Here is a 16,428-nt window from a genome sequence, read left to right as displayed (position 1 = left end):
GAACTCCATGTATTCTCTGAGGCAACAATGCTAACTAAACTGAGATCAATTCTATTTTCAGATATTAAGTACACCCATTTCATTTTGGCTAGTTCAGCATTGCTCTTCCTTAATAAGAGACTTGAATGCTTTTCCCTGTAAATTTACCTTTGTAGTAAACATAGTGGCTCCTGTTAAGAGCAGGAGCATCACAAACTTTGTTAACTTTCTAATTCTAGAGCACACTGAGCCTCCAGGGCGAGGTTTGGAACTTCTTTAGAGCTTCGTTTCGCTGGACATGATAGACTCTGTGTGTGTGTGTGTGTGTGTGCGCGTGCGTGTGTGCGTGCGTGTGTGCATGCTGCCGGTTTATATTGATTTACATTCACGCATTCACCTATCATGAGTCACAGCAGTTTCTTTCAGGTTCACCTGGGGGTGTGCTTGTAAATGTTTAACGACAGGCTCTTCGAGGTCTAGTTTGTAACATTTGCTGGTTCCCATGGGGTAAGTACTCCCACCGTATATTTCAGCCCATGGTGCAATGTCACTGAAGTCAGGATGCAGTGTGCAAAATCCACACTCTGCAGCTGGACCAGACCAGCTCACTCACAGGTGGTCCACACCTCACGCACAGTCTGAAACCAGAGTGTTCCAGGGCTTGATGCTGTGGTCAAAAAACCTCTTGAATCGAGTAGTCCAGGGAACTGACTGGAGCAGCCGTGTGTGAATTTTTTCTCCTTAAAAAAGTCTGTACAGGACCAAGATCTTATTTAAAGGTTTCTCAAAGATTAGAAACTCACTAATTTTTTCTTGAAATCACAGGCCAATAGTTTTGGGGATTATAATCTTAAAACATAAGCTTAAAAGTTAGTTCAAAATTTTCAGTTGATTGCAGTTATATATTGCCTTCTCTCCAAGTGTGATAAAATGCTATGCTGGTTTCATTGATTCATTGAATTCTTTAGCTTTGTCACATTCATTTATCCATAACCTACAGGACACCTTTGATACTAAGGGCTGCCTTGTGACTAAATCAGGATTCCTCCACCTTGGCATTATTGGCATTTTATTGTGGGGTCTGTCCTGTGCATTGAAGAATGTGTAATGTCATCCCTGGATTCTACCCCTAGATTCCAGGAGCACCATTATCTCCTCCTGCTTTGTGACAAACAATAACGTTTCCAGACATTTGTCTCCTGTTGTGGGGGAGGGCAGTCACCTCTGGTTGAAAACTACTGGACTGAATCCAAAGACAGGGCTTCTTCCATCACACGTTTTCTCCGTCACTCTCAGGAGGGCGTTGTGACCGATGGCAATGAGCGGCTTTGCAGTGGTGCAGAGCTGGTGTCTCCAGAGCTGATGGGTACCTTTTCAGGAATTTTGCGAACTGATTGTTGAAAATTAAAATATATCAACTCACCATGAAATAAGTCACATCAAAAACAAAATTAAGGGGCCAGCCCAGTGGTGGATTGGTTAAGTGCACACGCTCGCTTTGGCGGCCCAGGGTTCGCAGGTTCCGATCCCAGGCACAGACCTAGCACAGCTCGTCAAGCCATGCTGTGATGGCATCCCCACACAAAATAGAGGACGCTTGGCACAGATGTTAGCTCGGTGGCAATCTTCCTCAAGCAAAAGAGGAGAATTGGCAACAGATTTTAGCTCAGGGCCAATCTTCTTCACACACAAAAAAATTAAAATTCTCAAACATCATCACCTCATCATTATTTTGCTATGTTTTACTCTTATCTATGTTCTTGAGGTTATTTGCATGTCTGCTATCTGTAAGGTGGAAATACCATATAATGGTGTGCTGCTGTGCATCTCGTGTGCAGTGACATCACATGTCAGCCACGGTGGGAGTGCTTACACCAGGGAGATTGGTAAATGCTACAATCCAGGCTGGGTTTTTCTCCCCAGATAACTGGTTGTCAGACATTTATTAGCACAACACTGTATGTGTTTATGTAAAAGGAGCTTATCAGTCATTATTTTGAAAGATAGATATTATATGCCCTCCAAAATCAAGCTCCTAAGAATATGGCTTATATCATCTGGAAACAATTTGATTTTTTAAAAATGGTAATCATCTTTTCATGGGCAGTAAATTCGTCGATTAGCCAGTGTTTGGAACAGTCCGCGTGCTTCTCTCTGCACTGCACAGCCTCTGTTGGAATGGAAACAGCCTAATGGTGAGAGCCCTGGAGGCCCGGGTGATAGGTGATAACAAGACCACATCGCACCAGCCTTCCCCTAGTCTGGAGAGCCGGGGCTGAGGAGGGCGGGTTGGGTAATGCAAGCGAACCGGGCATGACATTTCAATTCTGTCTTTTGGCGTGGCCCTGCACAGGCTGCCATCCCATACTTACTCCAGACACACAATTCCTGACTTGTTTCCCCCTTTCTTCCATCATTGCATGCAATTTAACCACATTCGTTTTCCTTTCTCATTTTCCTAAGTAAAACATGAAACAACTCCACTGTATTTTGCCCTATCAGACACAACCGCCCTGCTTTGACGTATATCTTGATGGTTGTTGTCAAGTTGCCCGCTAGAACATGCTGCCTGTCTAATCTGCATGCGGCCCACTTCCCCAGTTCCCCTCAAAGTGCCCATTCATACCTGCGTGGCGGGACAGGCCCAGAAGAGTCCCACATCACAGCTCCTGAGAAAGCGGGGCGCCTGGGGTTGCAGAGGCTGTAACCGAGCCCTGGGTTATCCTGCCCCTTGATTGGGTTGACTGCCTGGCCTGGGACCCTTCCCTCGCCATGGGCTTCAGCATGGGGGCTCCAGGCCCTGCCTTACCATCCATGGCCCTCTCTGCCTCCTCCAAACGCAAACACGTGCCTTCTCCGTCCCTTGGCTGACACCTGCTCTGTCCCAGTGTGACCCTTCAGTTACCTGCCAGGATGGCACAGGGACATGTGGACAAGAATTTGCACTGAAAGAGTTTGTGAAGAAAACCTTTTTTCCAGAAAAAATAATTACCAAATTGCTGTTCACTTATAACCAAATGCAACTTCTGTGGGATGCTGTTTTATCTTCTGACTCCAAGAAGCGCATCCAACCTACACTAAAGAAGAAAAGGGCCCCAGTGATGAAGCATCTAATAGAACAATCTCCTGACAGCATACATTGGTAATAAAAGGAGCTGCAAAGTTTCTCTCCATACTTTCCATAGAGAAGGAAATGGCTCAAAGTGTACACAGAACGTAAAGCTATAAGCTTGTCTGTGTTTGAAGCCTCGCAGACTTGTATGGGTGCCCTGCAATCTGATAGCTCTTGACTCTTTAAAGAGAAATCATTTATTTGAATGCCTTGTAGGCTAGAAGCCTGTAAATCAGAGTGGGAAGAAGAGTGTGGAGCATGTCTTCATAGGGCCCTGAAGTGTGAAATATGATCAGGTGCCAAGAAACCATCTCCGTTGGAGGGTCAGCAGTGGGTTTCACTGGGGAGCAAATACACACGTGAGCACTCTCAAATGTTCACAGCTGGGAAATCTGGAATATGTGTGCATTCTGCCTGTCTCCTATAGGTTCCATGAGTTAATAATTAAATATTAAAAAATTAAGCAGCAAAGAATGCCCATCACATTTGTCTTTTTAACAGTTTTCTGAAAAATTATTGATATTTTTAAGCTAAAACTTCTTAGAGCAATGAAGATGTTGGTAAAAGACAAAGAATATGACTAAAGGAATGTTTAGAACTATAAAAATGATGACATATTATAATTACTCTAGAGTAAAACTTACAAACTATAATCCTAAAAGTCCATTTTTAGTTTTAATTGATCTGTGATCTGTTTTTTCCTTTGAGGTGTCTTAGAATTTGCTGGATTGGTAATAACACATTATAGGCAAAGCAGTGATTTCTCTAAAGGCTTCTTTTAAGATTTTCCCTTTAATTTATTTATTTATATTCTTTTCTGCTGAGGAAGATAGGCCCTGAGCTAACATCCATTGCTAATCTTCCTCTATTTAGTATGTGGGTCGCTGCCACAGCATGGCTGATGAGTGGTGTAAATACACGCCCAGGCTACGAACCCACGAACCTGGGCCACCAAAGCAGAGCATGCCACAGAGTGGCTTAATCACTACAACACGCAGTCAGCCTCCAAGATTTTCCCATTTAACTCCAATTTTATGCCTGCTACAATTTGGATTTGAGGACGAGTAGATGCTGAAATTTCTTCCATCATTTTTTACTGGGTGAAAGTGTCATCTGGTAATAAATTATATTCAAAGACTCCCTGATTCTTTTCAGAATTCTGAAGTTACTTAGCCAGTCCCCTCTTTCTCTTTCAGAGTATGACCTGGTGTCTCCCTATGAAGTCGACCACAATGGGGACTACGTGTCCCACGAAATCATGCACTCCCAGAGGAGGAGGAGAGCGCTGGCCCCGCTCGGAGTTGACTCTCTTCACCTTCGGCTGAAAGGCTTCAGGCACGACTTCCACATGGATTTGAAAACTTCCCGCAATCTGGTGGCTCCTGGATTTATCGTACAGACGCTGGGAAAGGGAGGCACTAAGTCAGTGCAGGCTTTCCCCCCCGAGGATTTCTGTTTTTATCAAGGCTCCCTACGATCCCACAAAAATTCCTCAGTGGCTCTTTCGACTTGCAAAGGTTTGGTGAGTACAGCTCTTGCCGCCTGTAGTGGGGCTGTGGGGACAGTGATGTATGCAAGGGAAGGAGGACAGCTTCCTGTTGAAATGTTTTAGCTCATTCTTCTATTATTGTAGGACAGACTTCTTTGATCTGTAAAAGCCCGAGAAAATTGCTAAGCAGTCCTGTCTAAGATATGTTGCACTGCCTCGTTTGGCCCGTTGGGAAATGGCGAACACATCCAGCCTTTTGTTGTTGTTGTGGAATAATTGAGGGAGAGTGCTGCGCTCTGAAACTGGACCTAAGAACTTATGGCCCTGTCTGAAGATGTTGACGTCTTAGGGGGTGGTCTTGCTCTAACTCACTGCTCCATTACTAACCCTGGAGAAAGGTCTTCATTTTGAACAGAAGCACAGGACTCAGCTGATCGGCCATGTTGAGTATTGGATCAGATACTTGAAAGCTCTTTACTTCTGTCATTCTGATGATGATAACATGTTTACAAATTAGGGCGTTCATTCCAAACAGGGTGATGAATTCATGGCAGGGCAGTGCTGGTCTTACTGGAGTAAGGATTCTATTGGTGCATTTCCTGCTTTCTTAATATCTGATTAGACATTAAACATCGCTTCGATGGTCCAGGTGGTCCCCTTTCCTGGGACCCTAGAGTGAGGGACATCTGCAAAGTTGAGAACATGCCTGTTTCCCTCAGGCTGACCCAAAGCTGAAGTCTTAATGGCTTGTCTTTTACTTTTCTTAAAATATTTCCAAATTTTGGGGGGAAAAATGCTTCGAAGAAACTTAGATCCTTGGGCACAAATTAGTCAGGCACAGATGAGTGAGACATGGCTAGGTAGCAGAGTGAAAATGTGTGATCAAAACACTTTAAGGTCTTGACCATGTTAAAGGTGTGGCAAACAGGCTTTTGAACATTTATTAAAGCATCTCTAGAAAATTCTTTAAGTCTGTCTTAAACTTCTTTCCCTCTATGGAAAGATGGAATTCCTGGCCTACATCTCACAAGGATTTTGTGGATGTGGATGTGAATATTAGATACTGAAGGGACATTTATAACCAACACCTTAAAATACTAAATATGTGACAATGCTAAATCCTGTCAAAATATTTTTTAAAATATTAACATTCTGCCTTTTAGGGAAATTTGGTATCGGTTGGCCCCATGTTTGCTTTCATTTATAAAAGGCTTTTGGTGTGAGAAGGGATACAATGGGGAGTTGCCAAGGACAGGGTGGTGTTATTTGGCACACTTATTAAGCATGAAGACAGTGTGGCTGATTTGTTCCATCCTCTCCCAAGAAAAGTAGGTATTCCTTAGTTAAAGGACTAGAAGTCTTCATGATATGCACTAAAGGGAGGTATCTCTTCTTGGGCTTTCTTCAACAAAGGCTGGAACCAGAAATGGAAGCCATCTGTGTGGTAATGAGGTGTGCCATGCCTTTCAGAGCTCAGTCCCCTTGAATTTATGGAGACTGGGTGAGGTGCTTCGCATTAACCCAGCAGGGATGCAGGCCTGGTGACGCCCCCGGTCTCTGTGAGCCAGGGCTCTCTCACCGTGGCTGAGCCATGCCCTGGAGTCAGTCCCGTGAATAGAGTTGGCTGGCAACAGCTTGAGACTTCTGGCTCTTTTTGAACTCAATGGGAATTAATAGCAAAAGTTGTAAGTGTTCAACTACATGAAAGATAAAGAAGTGAGAAGACCAGGAAAAAAGACTCCTCTGGATAATAAACACTGGAACTTAATATTTGGTCCCTGGAATAGACATTTGTATGCCTTCATCATTAGTCTACCAAGTACCTTAATTCCAGCTTCACTGACATTCCGTCTGTAGATGGTCGTTACAAACATGACCTCAACTAGACTCAGGAGTGTGAGGTTCAGGAATATTTGCCATGTGATAGGACAAATCAAAGGCCTTTTAATGAAGAAAAAAGGAGGATAAAAAGTTCTCGGTCTTTTGCAGGATAATAAAAATATTGAATGGGAAAGTTCCCTGCAGTAGCTGCTAAGTCTGTTATGTCTTTCTTGGCGGATGGTTGCTCCACCCCTCGTCCTCCAAATCTGTTAACCTGTGAGGAAAAATAGCAGGTCTTTTACAGTAGGGATGGCTCCTTTGTCGCTATTGTTCTTCTTGGTTCTTTCAGCTTCTATGTAATGTTCCAGGTAGATTTCATTTAAGCTTTATTTTTCAGAGTTTCTGGTTGACCCATGTCTGATGGGAGTCGGGAGGCAGCAGAATTCCCTTTTTTTGCTCTGTTGCTCACACACCTTTGCAGACCCCAGTGGAGAGCACTTTGCAAACAAGGTCCCTGGTTGTGGGAAGTAGTCCATCTTGCATTCTTCCTATTTCATCTACAGAATGGGAATATTACTTTTAAGTTAAAATACATTGCTTAGTTAAGAGTTTAATATTGTGTATCACTCAGTTAGAGAAAATGGCTTACAATTGTGAGACCGTGCAGTTCTGAGAAATGCAGTTTCCACACAGATAAATTTTTTCTTTTCCCGGTTCTCAGATTTTGAGTTTGGGAAAACTTTGCTGTAGCCCTCTAATAAGTGAGATGAGGAAGGCTGTGAAAGTTAATAGTTGATGTTGTGATCCTATTTATAGTAAATAAATATTCCTCAAGAAGAAAGGCAAAACCAAAAACAGCATTTTACTTTGGGTCAAATGTGAATAATGAATGAGTTTCAGATTATGTGTTCCCGAAGCCTGCCAGAGCTGGCTACTGTCTGATGAGAAGGGCAGGGCATAGGTGATTTCACTATAGAGTGATGACATAATGACATGAGGACAAATTGGTGCTAGGAGAGCTCAGAGGACCGTGCTTCATCCTGCCTTGGGCGGGGGTGGCGGGGTGGCAACCTCAGCGTGGGTTTCTGGAGGGAGGATTGTCCGAGCCAAATTCTCATAGTAGAATTGAGCCGTGATGCCCAGAAACGGAGGAGTAACAAGCTGCCCCAGGGAAGACTGCTAACATCTGTCAAGTTCAAGGAGTCCTTGATAACACCATCTGTGAATGTTAAGAGATTAGCATTTGTTTATGAAGCCCAAGTATAGTTAAACTAGACAAGATCCGTAAACCCGAAAAAGATGTCTAAAGTCATCCTGGTATTGCCACCAAGTATCTTGACACAAAATATTTTTTATGTTGCTAAATAAGATTTTTTTTAAAGTAATATCTGTTATTCTTATGTCTCTACCAAACTGACATCACAAATCTATTGCGATTACCAACCACAGACACAGAAATGTATGTCACACAGTGGGTGCTTTCTAAGAATTACTTGGCAACTTACAGTGTAGGAAACAAAGATAACAATGAAAATAGCAGAAGGAACAATAGTAACTTAATGAGTGTTACATACCAAATACTTGGCTAATAGCTTCACATTTGTTATCTCACTTAGCCTGATCACAACTCTAAGAGGTAGGTACTATTTTTAAAATACCAGCTTTATTGAACTATAATTCACATATCATGGAGTTTAATCCCTTGAAAATGTATAATTCAATGGTTTTAAGTGTATTCCCAGAGCTGTGTAAACACCACCATAATCTGATTCTAGAAATCTATATCACCCCGGAAAGAATCTCTCACAGTAAGTCCTCATTTCCTCTCACTCCCCCACCTCCTCCCCTCTCCAAATCAGTCCTGGTCACCGACTAATTTACTTTCTGTCTCTATAGCTTTTTCTAATTTGGCTATTCCTTATAAATGGAAGCATACAGTTTGTGGTCTCTTATGACTAGCTCCTTTCACTTAGCATAATGTGTCCAAGGTTCATCCATGTAGCACGTATCAATATTTTATTATTTTTATTGGTAAATGATAATCCATTGTATACATATACTACATTTCTTATTCATCTATTCCTCAGTTGATGGACATTATTGTGTGTACTTTTCTTGGCTATTGTAAATAATTCTTCTGTGAACATTTGTGGACAAGTTTTGTGTAGACATATGCTTCATTTCATTTAGGTTTATACCCAAGAGTGTAATTATTGGGTCTTATGGAAATTCTATACTTAACATTTTGAGGAAGTTCCAAACTGTTTTCCATAGTACTTGTACCATTTTGCATTCCCCCAGCAATCTACAAAGGTTCTTATTTCTTCACATCCTGGCCAGTACTTGTTGTCCTTCTTTATTATAGCCATCCTAGAGGGTATGAAATGGTATTTCCTTGTGGTTTTGATTTGCTGGATAGAGATTGTTGGTTAACAGCTTTCTTGTTGTTGTTCTGTATTGTTTTGCTTTTTCTTTCAGCACTTTGACTGTGTAACCCTACTGCCTTCTGGCACCCATTGTTTCCAGTAAGAAGTCAGCTGTTCATCTCGTTGTAGTTTTGTTGTACCTAAGGATTGTTTTTCTGTTGCTGCTTTCAAGAGTTCCTCTGTCTTTGTCTTTCAGCATTTTTACCATGCTGTATATAGGTGTCAGTGTGGGTATCTTTGTGTTTATCCTTCTTGGAGTTAGCTGAACTTCCTGAATGTTCAGATTAATGGTTTTTTGTCAGTTTGCAAGATATTCAGCTATTATTTCTTCAGATATTTTTTTCTGCTCCTTTCTCTCTCTCTTCTTTTTGGTGCTTCCATTATGAATACATTGGCTTGCTTAACGGTGAACCACATTTCTCTGAGATTGCATTCATTTTTTTTTCTTCTGTGCTCTTCAAATTGCATAACCTCTATTGGTTTAGCTTCAAGTTCACTGATTCTCTGTTGAAAGTTCAAATCTATTATTAAGCTTCTATAATAAATTTTTCATTTTGGATATTTTACTTTTCAACTTCAGAATTTCCATTTGGTTCTTTTTATAATTTCTCTTATTGTTTATTTTATAAGGCTTTTTCATTAGGACTTGCTTTAATTCTTTAGACATAGCTTCCTTTGCTTCTTTGAATGTATTTGTAATCATTGCTTTGAAGTATTTATCTACTAGGTCTAACATCTGGGTCCTCTCAGAAGCAGTTTCTATTATGTCTTTCTTTTCTTGTGTATGGGTCACACTTCTGTTTCTTTGCTTGTCTCATAATTTTTGCTTAATACTGAACATTATAGATAATATGTTGTAGCAACTCTAGATGCTGAGCACCATGTGCCATTCCAGGGCTCGTTGCTATTGTTTTCTCTTTTACTTGTTTGTTTAGTGACTTGACAAGACTAGTTCAGTGAAATCTGTTTTCCTGCACCATGCAGTCACTGAGTTTTTCTCTCAGAGAGTGCAGCCTTGGGCACAGGCACAGTCATCCTGAAAGCCTCTATGGTCTACCTCTATTGATATCACACCCAGCTGTCGGCTTGATAGATGATTGCTCTTTTTTTCTCTCTCTCTCTTTTACAACACTCTGGGGTATAAATTGCTCCAGAATGTGATTTGATTAAAGAAGAGTTCTTTTGCAGGATTAGGATGCTGCCTGTTTCTTATACTCCTCCAACATCAGGAGAAATCTTCTTGGCTGTTTTTTTCCCTGAGTGTGTCTGCTAAACTTCTAGTCTGTGAACTGTTTTGCTTATTGTTATGTGTATCGTGGAGCTGCCAGCTTTGTCTTAATTGCTCACATCCAAGATCTCCATTATTTTTGACAATGCACTTAGGTATGAACTTTTGCACACTCTGTTCCAAATAAAATCAGCCCCTCTAGGTAAGCTCCTTGTTCTTACAGCTTGCCTCTCCTCCTGGACAAAATGTCTCCACTACTGCTGAGGAGCTGGGGTTGGTAGTCTCCTGCTTTTCCCAGAGTGACACCTCTCTTCTATGAGTGGAGCTCTTAGTGAGGATGGTAACTCTTGGCTTTCTCTGCTTTTGCTTCCTGCCTTGAAGCCTCTACCTTACAAGAGAGTCAAGGTGAGAATGTTCAGGGCTCCATTATGCTCAGCTTGCTGAGTCCAGAGTATAGTTTTTACCCTATGAGTAGAAACTACTTCACAGAAGAGAAATCAGTTTTCATGGCCATGCCTGTCTAGAATAGAACTTCTGCAGTATAGAACTGAGGGGGTGAAAGATGCTGATGTCTTGATTCTCCTGATATGAAAATACAGCTCTATTATTAGAGTCGGGGGAATAAGGACCCCCTGTCTCCTTGGCTGCCTATGCATGGAATAGAGCTCTGTCACATTGAGCAGGGGCAAGGTCAATATGTGACCATACCATGGCTCAGGTGCCACCCAATTTCATCATTCTTTCCGAGATTTACTAAATTTAATTCAATTAATGTTTCTCTACTTTTTACACGCTTAGGACAATTTCCAGAGACTTTAAATGGTTTGCGTGTGTGTGTGTTTGCATGCCTGCATGCATGTGTATGTGTGCATTATTTTCAGCAGATAAATGGTTGTTTCACTGGAGAGAGAGGGTCTGCCACACTCTTCACACTGCCAGTCTGGAAGTCAGTTTCTGCTACGTGCTATTATTAACATATTTTACAGATCATTGCCCAAGACCACTTTATTATCCCCATTTTACAGATGATTCCCAAGATAATTCTTAAAAGAGTGGTTTTGGACTTAGATGGCCTGACTCCAGAACCAGCACTTTAGATCACAATACCATTTTCTTTCTTTTTATCCTGAGCCTGTTGCTGTCCTGTGGGGACCTGCAAGATCATTTACATGAATTTCCATTGCATCATCATTGATGATGATGTGTGATGACTTTCTCATTTGATTTCCACCTCAGTGCCACCTTCCTCAGCATCCTGCCTTCTCTGAGCTTAATGGCCCCATTTGTAGTGTATCAGGGGGCTCTATTAAGATACATGGAATTTATTCCATAATTATTTATTTACAGGTTTGCTTTTTTATATCAGGCTGTGAGTTCTTTAAGAGACGTTGTTTTATTCGTCTTTGTATCCCCAAGTTCCTGTTAACACTAAGCAAAATTCTTTTTCTTCTTGCAATGAATGATTGTATTTCAAATTTACAAACAAAAATATTATATCTTCTCAACTTCGATTTTGAGGTATGAATAAATATAAAATTCATTTTATAGTCCATTTAATCTGATTTCTTTTCATGACTAATGCCAAACACCTTAAATTTTCTTTGGAAGCACATAGTTTATTCAGAAATGGTTTAATCAGTAAGGTTTCTGACAACTGTTTTTTAAAACTCCCATTTGTCAATACTTTTAAATGACGTTTCTTTAGGAATGTATCCTGTCGTGTGTGACAGGATTAGATTTTCTTGAAGGAATTCATGCTAGTTCTGTACTTAGATTAGTACTTTAGCAAATAAATAAGTAAAAATTAAAAAATAAATTGTCCTTGGCACAAAATCTGCATGAACTTTAGCTCCTCTTGTCTAAAGCGTTCTATTTGTTCAGGCTTTAATGTAGAGTACATATCACTTCTCCTGAAGTCTAATTATTCTCTTGTTTTCAACAGTGTTGGAAAATTTGTAAATGCCACAGTTCTCGGTTCTGTTTAAGAATTTCCCCACTTGGTTGGGGACTTACTGAGGACCCTGGTTCGAATTGCACTAGGTTTTATTTCCAGCCACAAACTCCAGGGATTCTCTGGGAACTCGAGTCATTAGGAGTTTTTCTAAAGCACCCAATAAATCCTAGGAAACTGTCTGAAATATTGCCAAACTTTCAACTGACTTTGAGAAATGTTCCTGAGCCAGGAAAATAAAACAAGAGTAGAGAGGAAGAATCAGCATGGGGCATGGTCAGAAGAGATAATATGAGACTAAAAAGAAAAATGTCATTATGTGAGAATGCCAGTGATGGCATAACAACTTACAAATGTGTCACTCTAGGTAAGCATGCAGGAAAATTGTAGAGAAAGTAAGGTTTTTGGATAAAGAGTAGCTGAAGTTGGTGGTTATTAGGAAATTTAAAAGGTAGGTATGGAGAACTAACTGAAAGCACTAGATCATTACATAAATTTATGCTAATTAAGAATGAGTATAGTATAAATTTTGAAATTGACAAAACTGAATGTGTTTCATCACTAGAAAAAGATCAAGTAACATTTTATAAGATAATCTTTTATACTTGAAGTAACCACAGATTTTCCTATTAGCTTACCATTAGTTGTGAACAAAAATGAGATGATTAGAGAAATTTAATTATAAAATCTATGGCTTCCTCCATTTTCCTTATTTTTCAGGTGATGAACCTGAGATTCAGAGGGGTGGAGTGGCTTGGCTAATATTACAAAACCAGATGGGGTTCGCACAGGTCTAGGATACAGAACTTCAGATTCTCTGTCCAGCGATGTTTTCACTGAAACACACTGGATGCTATTACTTTTCCTTATGAGGAAGAGCCAATTGAAAGAGTTTAAATGTTGGAATATGTGCCAGAGATTTTAAAATAAAGCACACGTGTCCTTGGCCTGGAGACCTGGGCTGGGCAGCAGTGGGGAGAGGAAGGTGGCAGGCCTCCCCTCTGATTAGCGTTCGGTGTTCCTGGTGTCCTTCTCTTGAGAGGCAGGTGCTTTCCCCGTCCACCCAGGGAAGCCTCACAGGGACTCTCATCATGGCCAGTAGAATACCTGCTGTGAGGAGTCATCAGAATGGTGCTCATCTCTGCACCAGTATGACCAGGATTTCTCCATGGCCAAGATCAGGCTGGGAACAGCCGTGTGGATCCCCTTGGTGGAGAAGGAATGTGAGAATAAAAGAGGAGACCAGATAAAACCAGGATCTATAAAACATGATCCTGCTTTGCCTGAGGCTCACCTAGAGTAGCCTGATCATATCTGTTTAACACACATGTAACTGTTTTCCTTCTTAAATGTCACCTTCACCCTGAGGGCCTCCCTGGCCCCATCTAAAATTGCCTACTCTTCCTGCTCCACACTTTCCTCCTCCCCTCCCCTGCTTCATTTTTCTACTTAGTTTTTATCATTATCTGTATCAATCCTAGTCCAGTTAGGAGACAGAAACCACACAGATTAATTGAAAAGAGAGAATTAACTTAACACCTTCAGTAGGCATTAAAGAACTGGAAAATTAAAAAAGAGAACAGTAAGGCACCCCAAGATAGCAATGCAGGAAACAGCCACTGCCTCTGGGGCTGGGCAACTATGGGAAGAAGTTGGGGTTCCTATAATTTAGAACTGGGAGCTAGGCTCAAATACCTGAGTAGGAGGAGCTGGCCAGCCGGTGTTAGGACTCAGAGGGGCATGCTGCTGCTGGGTCTTCAGGTGAACTGTGAACTGCAGTCAGCTGCTGTCACTGGAGCAAACTCACTGCCAGGGCGAGGCAAGGCTGACAGAACAGGGGGAAGACAGGAAGTCCACAGGGGGCAGATGGGAAGTCCACAGGGGGCAGACGGGAAGTCCACAGGGGGCAGATGGGAAGTCCACAGGGGGCAGATGAGAAGTCCACAGGGGGCAGATGAGAAGTCCACAGAGGGCAGACGGGCAGTCCACAGAGGGCAGATGGGAAGTCCACAGAGGGCAGAAAGGAAATCCTCAGGGGACAGACAAGAAGTTCACAGGGAGCAGACAGGAAGTCCACAGGGGGCAGACAGGATGTCCACAGGGGACAGACAGGAAGTCCACAGGGGACAGACAGGAAGTCCACAGGGAGCAGACCAGATGGGAAGTCCACAGAGGGCAGACGGGAAGTCCACAGAGGGCAGAAAGGAAATCCTCAGGGGACAGACAAGAAGTTCACAGGGAGCAGACAGGAAGTCCACAGGGGACAGACAGGAAGTCCACAGGGATCTGACAGGAAGGAACAAGTTCTTCTACCTTTTTCATTGTCTCCAGTCCTTCATTGCGTTGGCTGTTGGCAGAGGTGAGCAGAGAGCAAGTGGCACAGCAGAATTGGATTTGTAAAGTTCCAGCCCCAACATCACAGAGCAGAGGTTAAAAGGGGAATTTGGAGCTAAGAATGATTTCTTAATACTTAGCAAGCCATCTGCAGTGCTAAATATTGAGAGTAGAGCAGGGCCTTCTGCTGACTTTTTCTTGCTTTATCCCCAGCACTTTCAGTAGTGCTTGGCACATAGTAAAGGTCTCTGTAAAAATTTATTCAATGAATAAATGATTTTTTTAATGGAGAAACAAGAATTCTGGTGCTTTACTAAAATCATTTACACAGCCACTGGTCTGGAGGGGGAAAAAAGGAACATGAAAAGATAAAATAGTAGGAAGTATCCCAGCCCTACTTAGGGAAAGAACTAGACCTCGAGGACGAGACCTGGCCAGGCCTGTGTGGGGACGGGGCTGTCAGACCCGGTGCAGGCAGACCTTCCTCCCCTGAGGTGGGCTGTTCCTGCCTCTGTCACAGATTTGATTAACATTAAGTCTCCTGTGTCACTTGCCTGGAAGGAAAAGCAGCGCAATGCTTCCTCAGTATGCTTGGAAATTGTATTTCATGACTTATTATACAGGAATAAGTTGGCACTCAGGGGCTTGTGTGTGCAAGGATGTGTGTGAGTTTTCAGTGTTGGTGAGTGTGGTTACTCTAAATCACTCCAGAAGGAGAAATCCAGGAGTCGTCATCTGTAGGCCTGAGGCCAGACGGTATTAAAGTGAATATATACTCTCAGTGGAGTCCTGCCCTTGCTCATTTTGGGAAGCGGCCATCTTCAGTAATCTCGCCCCAACTCTCAGGTTCCCTCAGCCTCAGAATTCAACCAGAAGCCATTACTTGCATTTGCGCTTCTGTTGGTACTCCATTCCCCAGTTATTCGAGGTATGCATCACTTTTACTGATTTGACTCCTTTGTCTCATAATGACACTCATCCGTTGTCCTTTACTGCACATATTTTTCACTGCTCAAGGGTTTGTTTTACTGTGGGGTTTTTTGGGGAAGAATAGCGTTTGTGTTTTAAAGACATTTAATCAAGTAAATTCCATATTTTAAATTAGTAGCAAAACAGTGCTAGTTTCACATTCTCTTTTCTGTATTTTCTGTGAAATTATAGGAAAACTAAGTAAGAATATCTCATTTGAAAAATTCCAATCTAAAGAAATGTAGGCAAGATTCTTATTTTTTTTCCTGTATAGTTAATTGACAGTGAATGGACATGTACAATAAGGCATGCACTGCCAATATATAAAAAGTTACCAGTTGTGAAACAAAAATTAAACTAAAAAAAGACAAAACTGAAAAAAAAAAATCCACACTCTGTTACTCACTGGATTTACAGTGATGCTAAAATAATGGGTTGCCTTATCTGGTTTAAAAATGGTACTAAAATAATAGAAAGCTTCAATAGGCAATGACATAATATATCCAGTTATTCCAGTTTTCTGTCATTGAATAGTTATATCTCCATCTCTTAAGACATTAGAAATTTGGAGCAAAATATATAAAGTGAAGTGTAGTTTAAGCAATCGGTAATTTCTTTTGGTATTCAAAGTCTGTGAAAAACATTTGCCTTGACGACCTTAGGGTCATTCCATCCCATCACAATTTAAATTTTCATGTAAGTATATTGTATATTTTTCTCTTAGGTGAAAAAGCAGGGGCTGTCCCTTAAATGTGGTAAGCCCACATTAGGTTCACAGTTGTTCGGAACATTTTGAAAGAAGATTCTTAGTTTTGACTGGGCTGGCAGAAATAGCCAGGGCCTCCATGTAAGGTAGTTCAAGTTGAGCCCTGGGAACTGTGAGCAGACGTGGGGAACGAGAGGTTCAGAGACTGTTCCATGAAAGTTGAAGTCACCTGCCTGCCTTTCTGCTCTTTTCCTATTTCCCTCCAGAGAGCAACCTCAACAGAGGTGGAAAATCACAGTCTGATCTGGTCATTCCCCTACTCAACATGCTCCCATTGTGCTCTGGGTAAACCCCACATCCTCAACAGGGTGATGATGCCCTGGGGGCCTGCCTTTACCTGTAACTCCAGCCTC

At 41.8% G+C, this 16,428-nt stretch overlaps 1 protein-coding gene across 4 annotated transcripts in view; it reads left to right on the top strand.

Annotated features, from left to right (window-relative positions):
• Positions 1 to 16,428, top strand: part of ADAMTS16 (ADAM metallopeptidase with thrombospondin type 1 motif 16) — a 156,554-nt gene that overhangs the window by 2,865 nt on the left and 137,261 nt on the right. For all 4 annotated transcript variants that reach the window (XM_046672470.1, XM_046672469.1, XM_046672468.1 and 1 more), the window contains exon 3: positions 4,288 to 4,613. In XM_046672470.1, the coding sequence (XP_046528426.1) occupies positions 4,288 to 4,613 (326 nt within the window). The remainder of the gene's footprint in view (positions 1 to 4,287; positions 4,614 to 16,428) is intronic.

This window comes from Equus quagga, chromosome 9, assembly GCF_021613505.1.
Source record: "Equus quagga isolate Etosha38 chromosome 9, UCLA_HA_Equagga_1.0, whole genome shotgun sequence".
Classification (NCBI taxonomy): Eukaryota; Metazoa; Chordata; class Mammalia; order Perissodactyla; family Equidae; genus Equus; species Equus quagga.
Note: the sequence above shows the minus strand (reverse complement) of the source record. Positions and strands in the feature narration are given on the sequence as shown.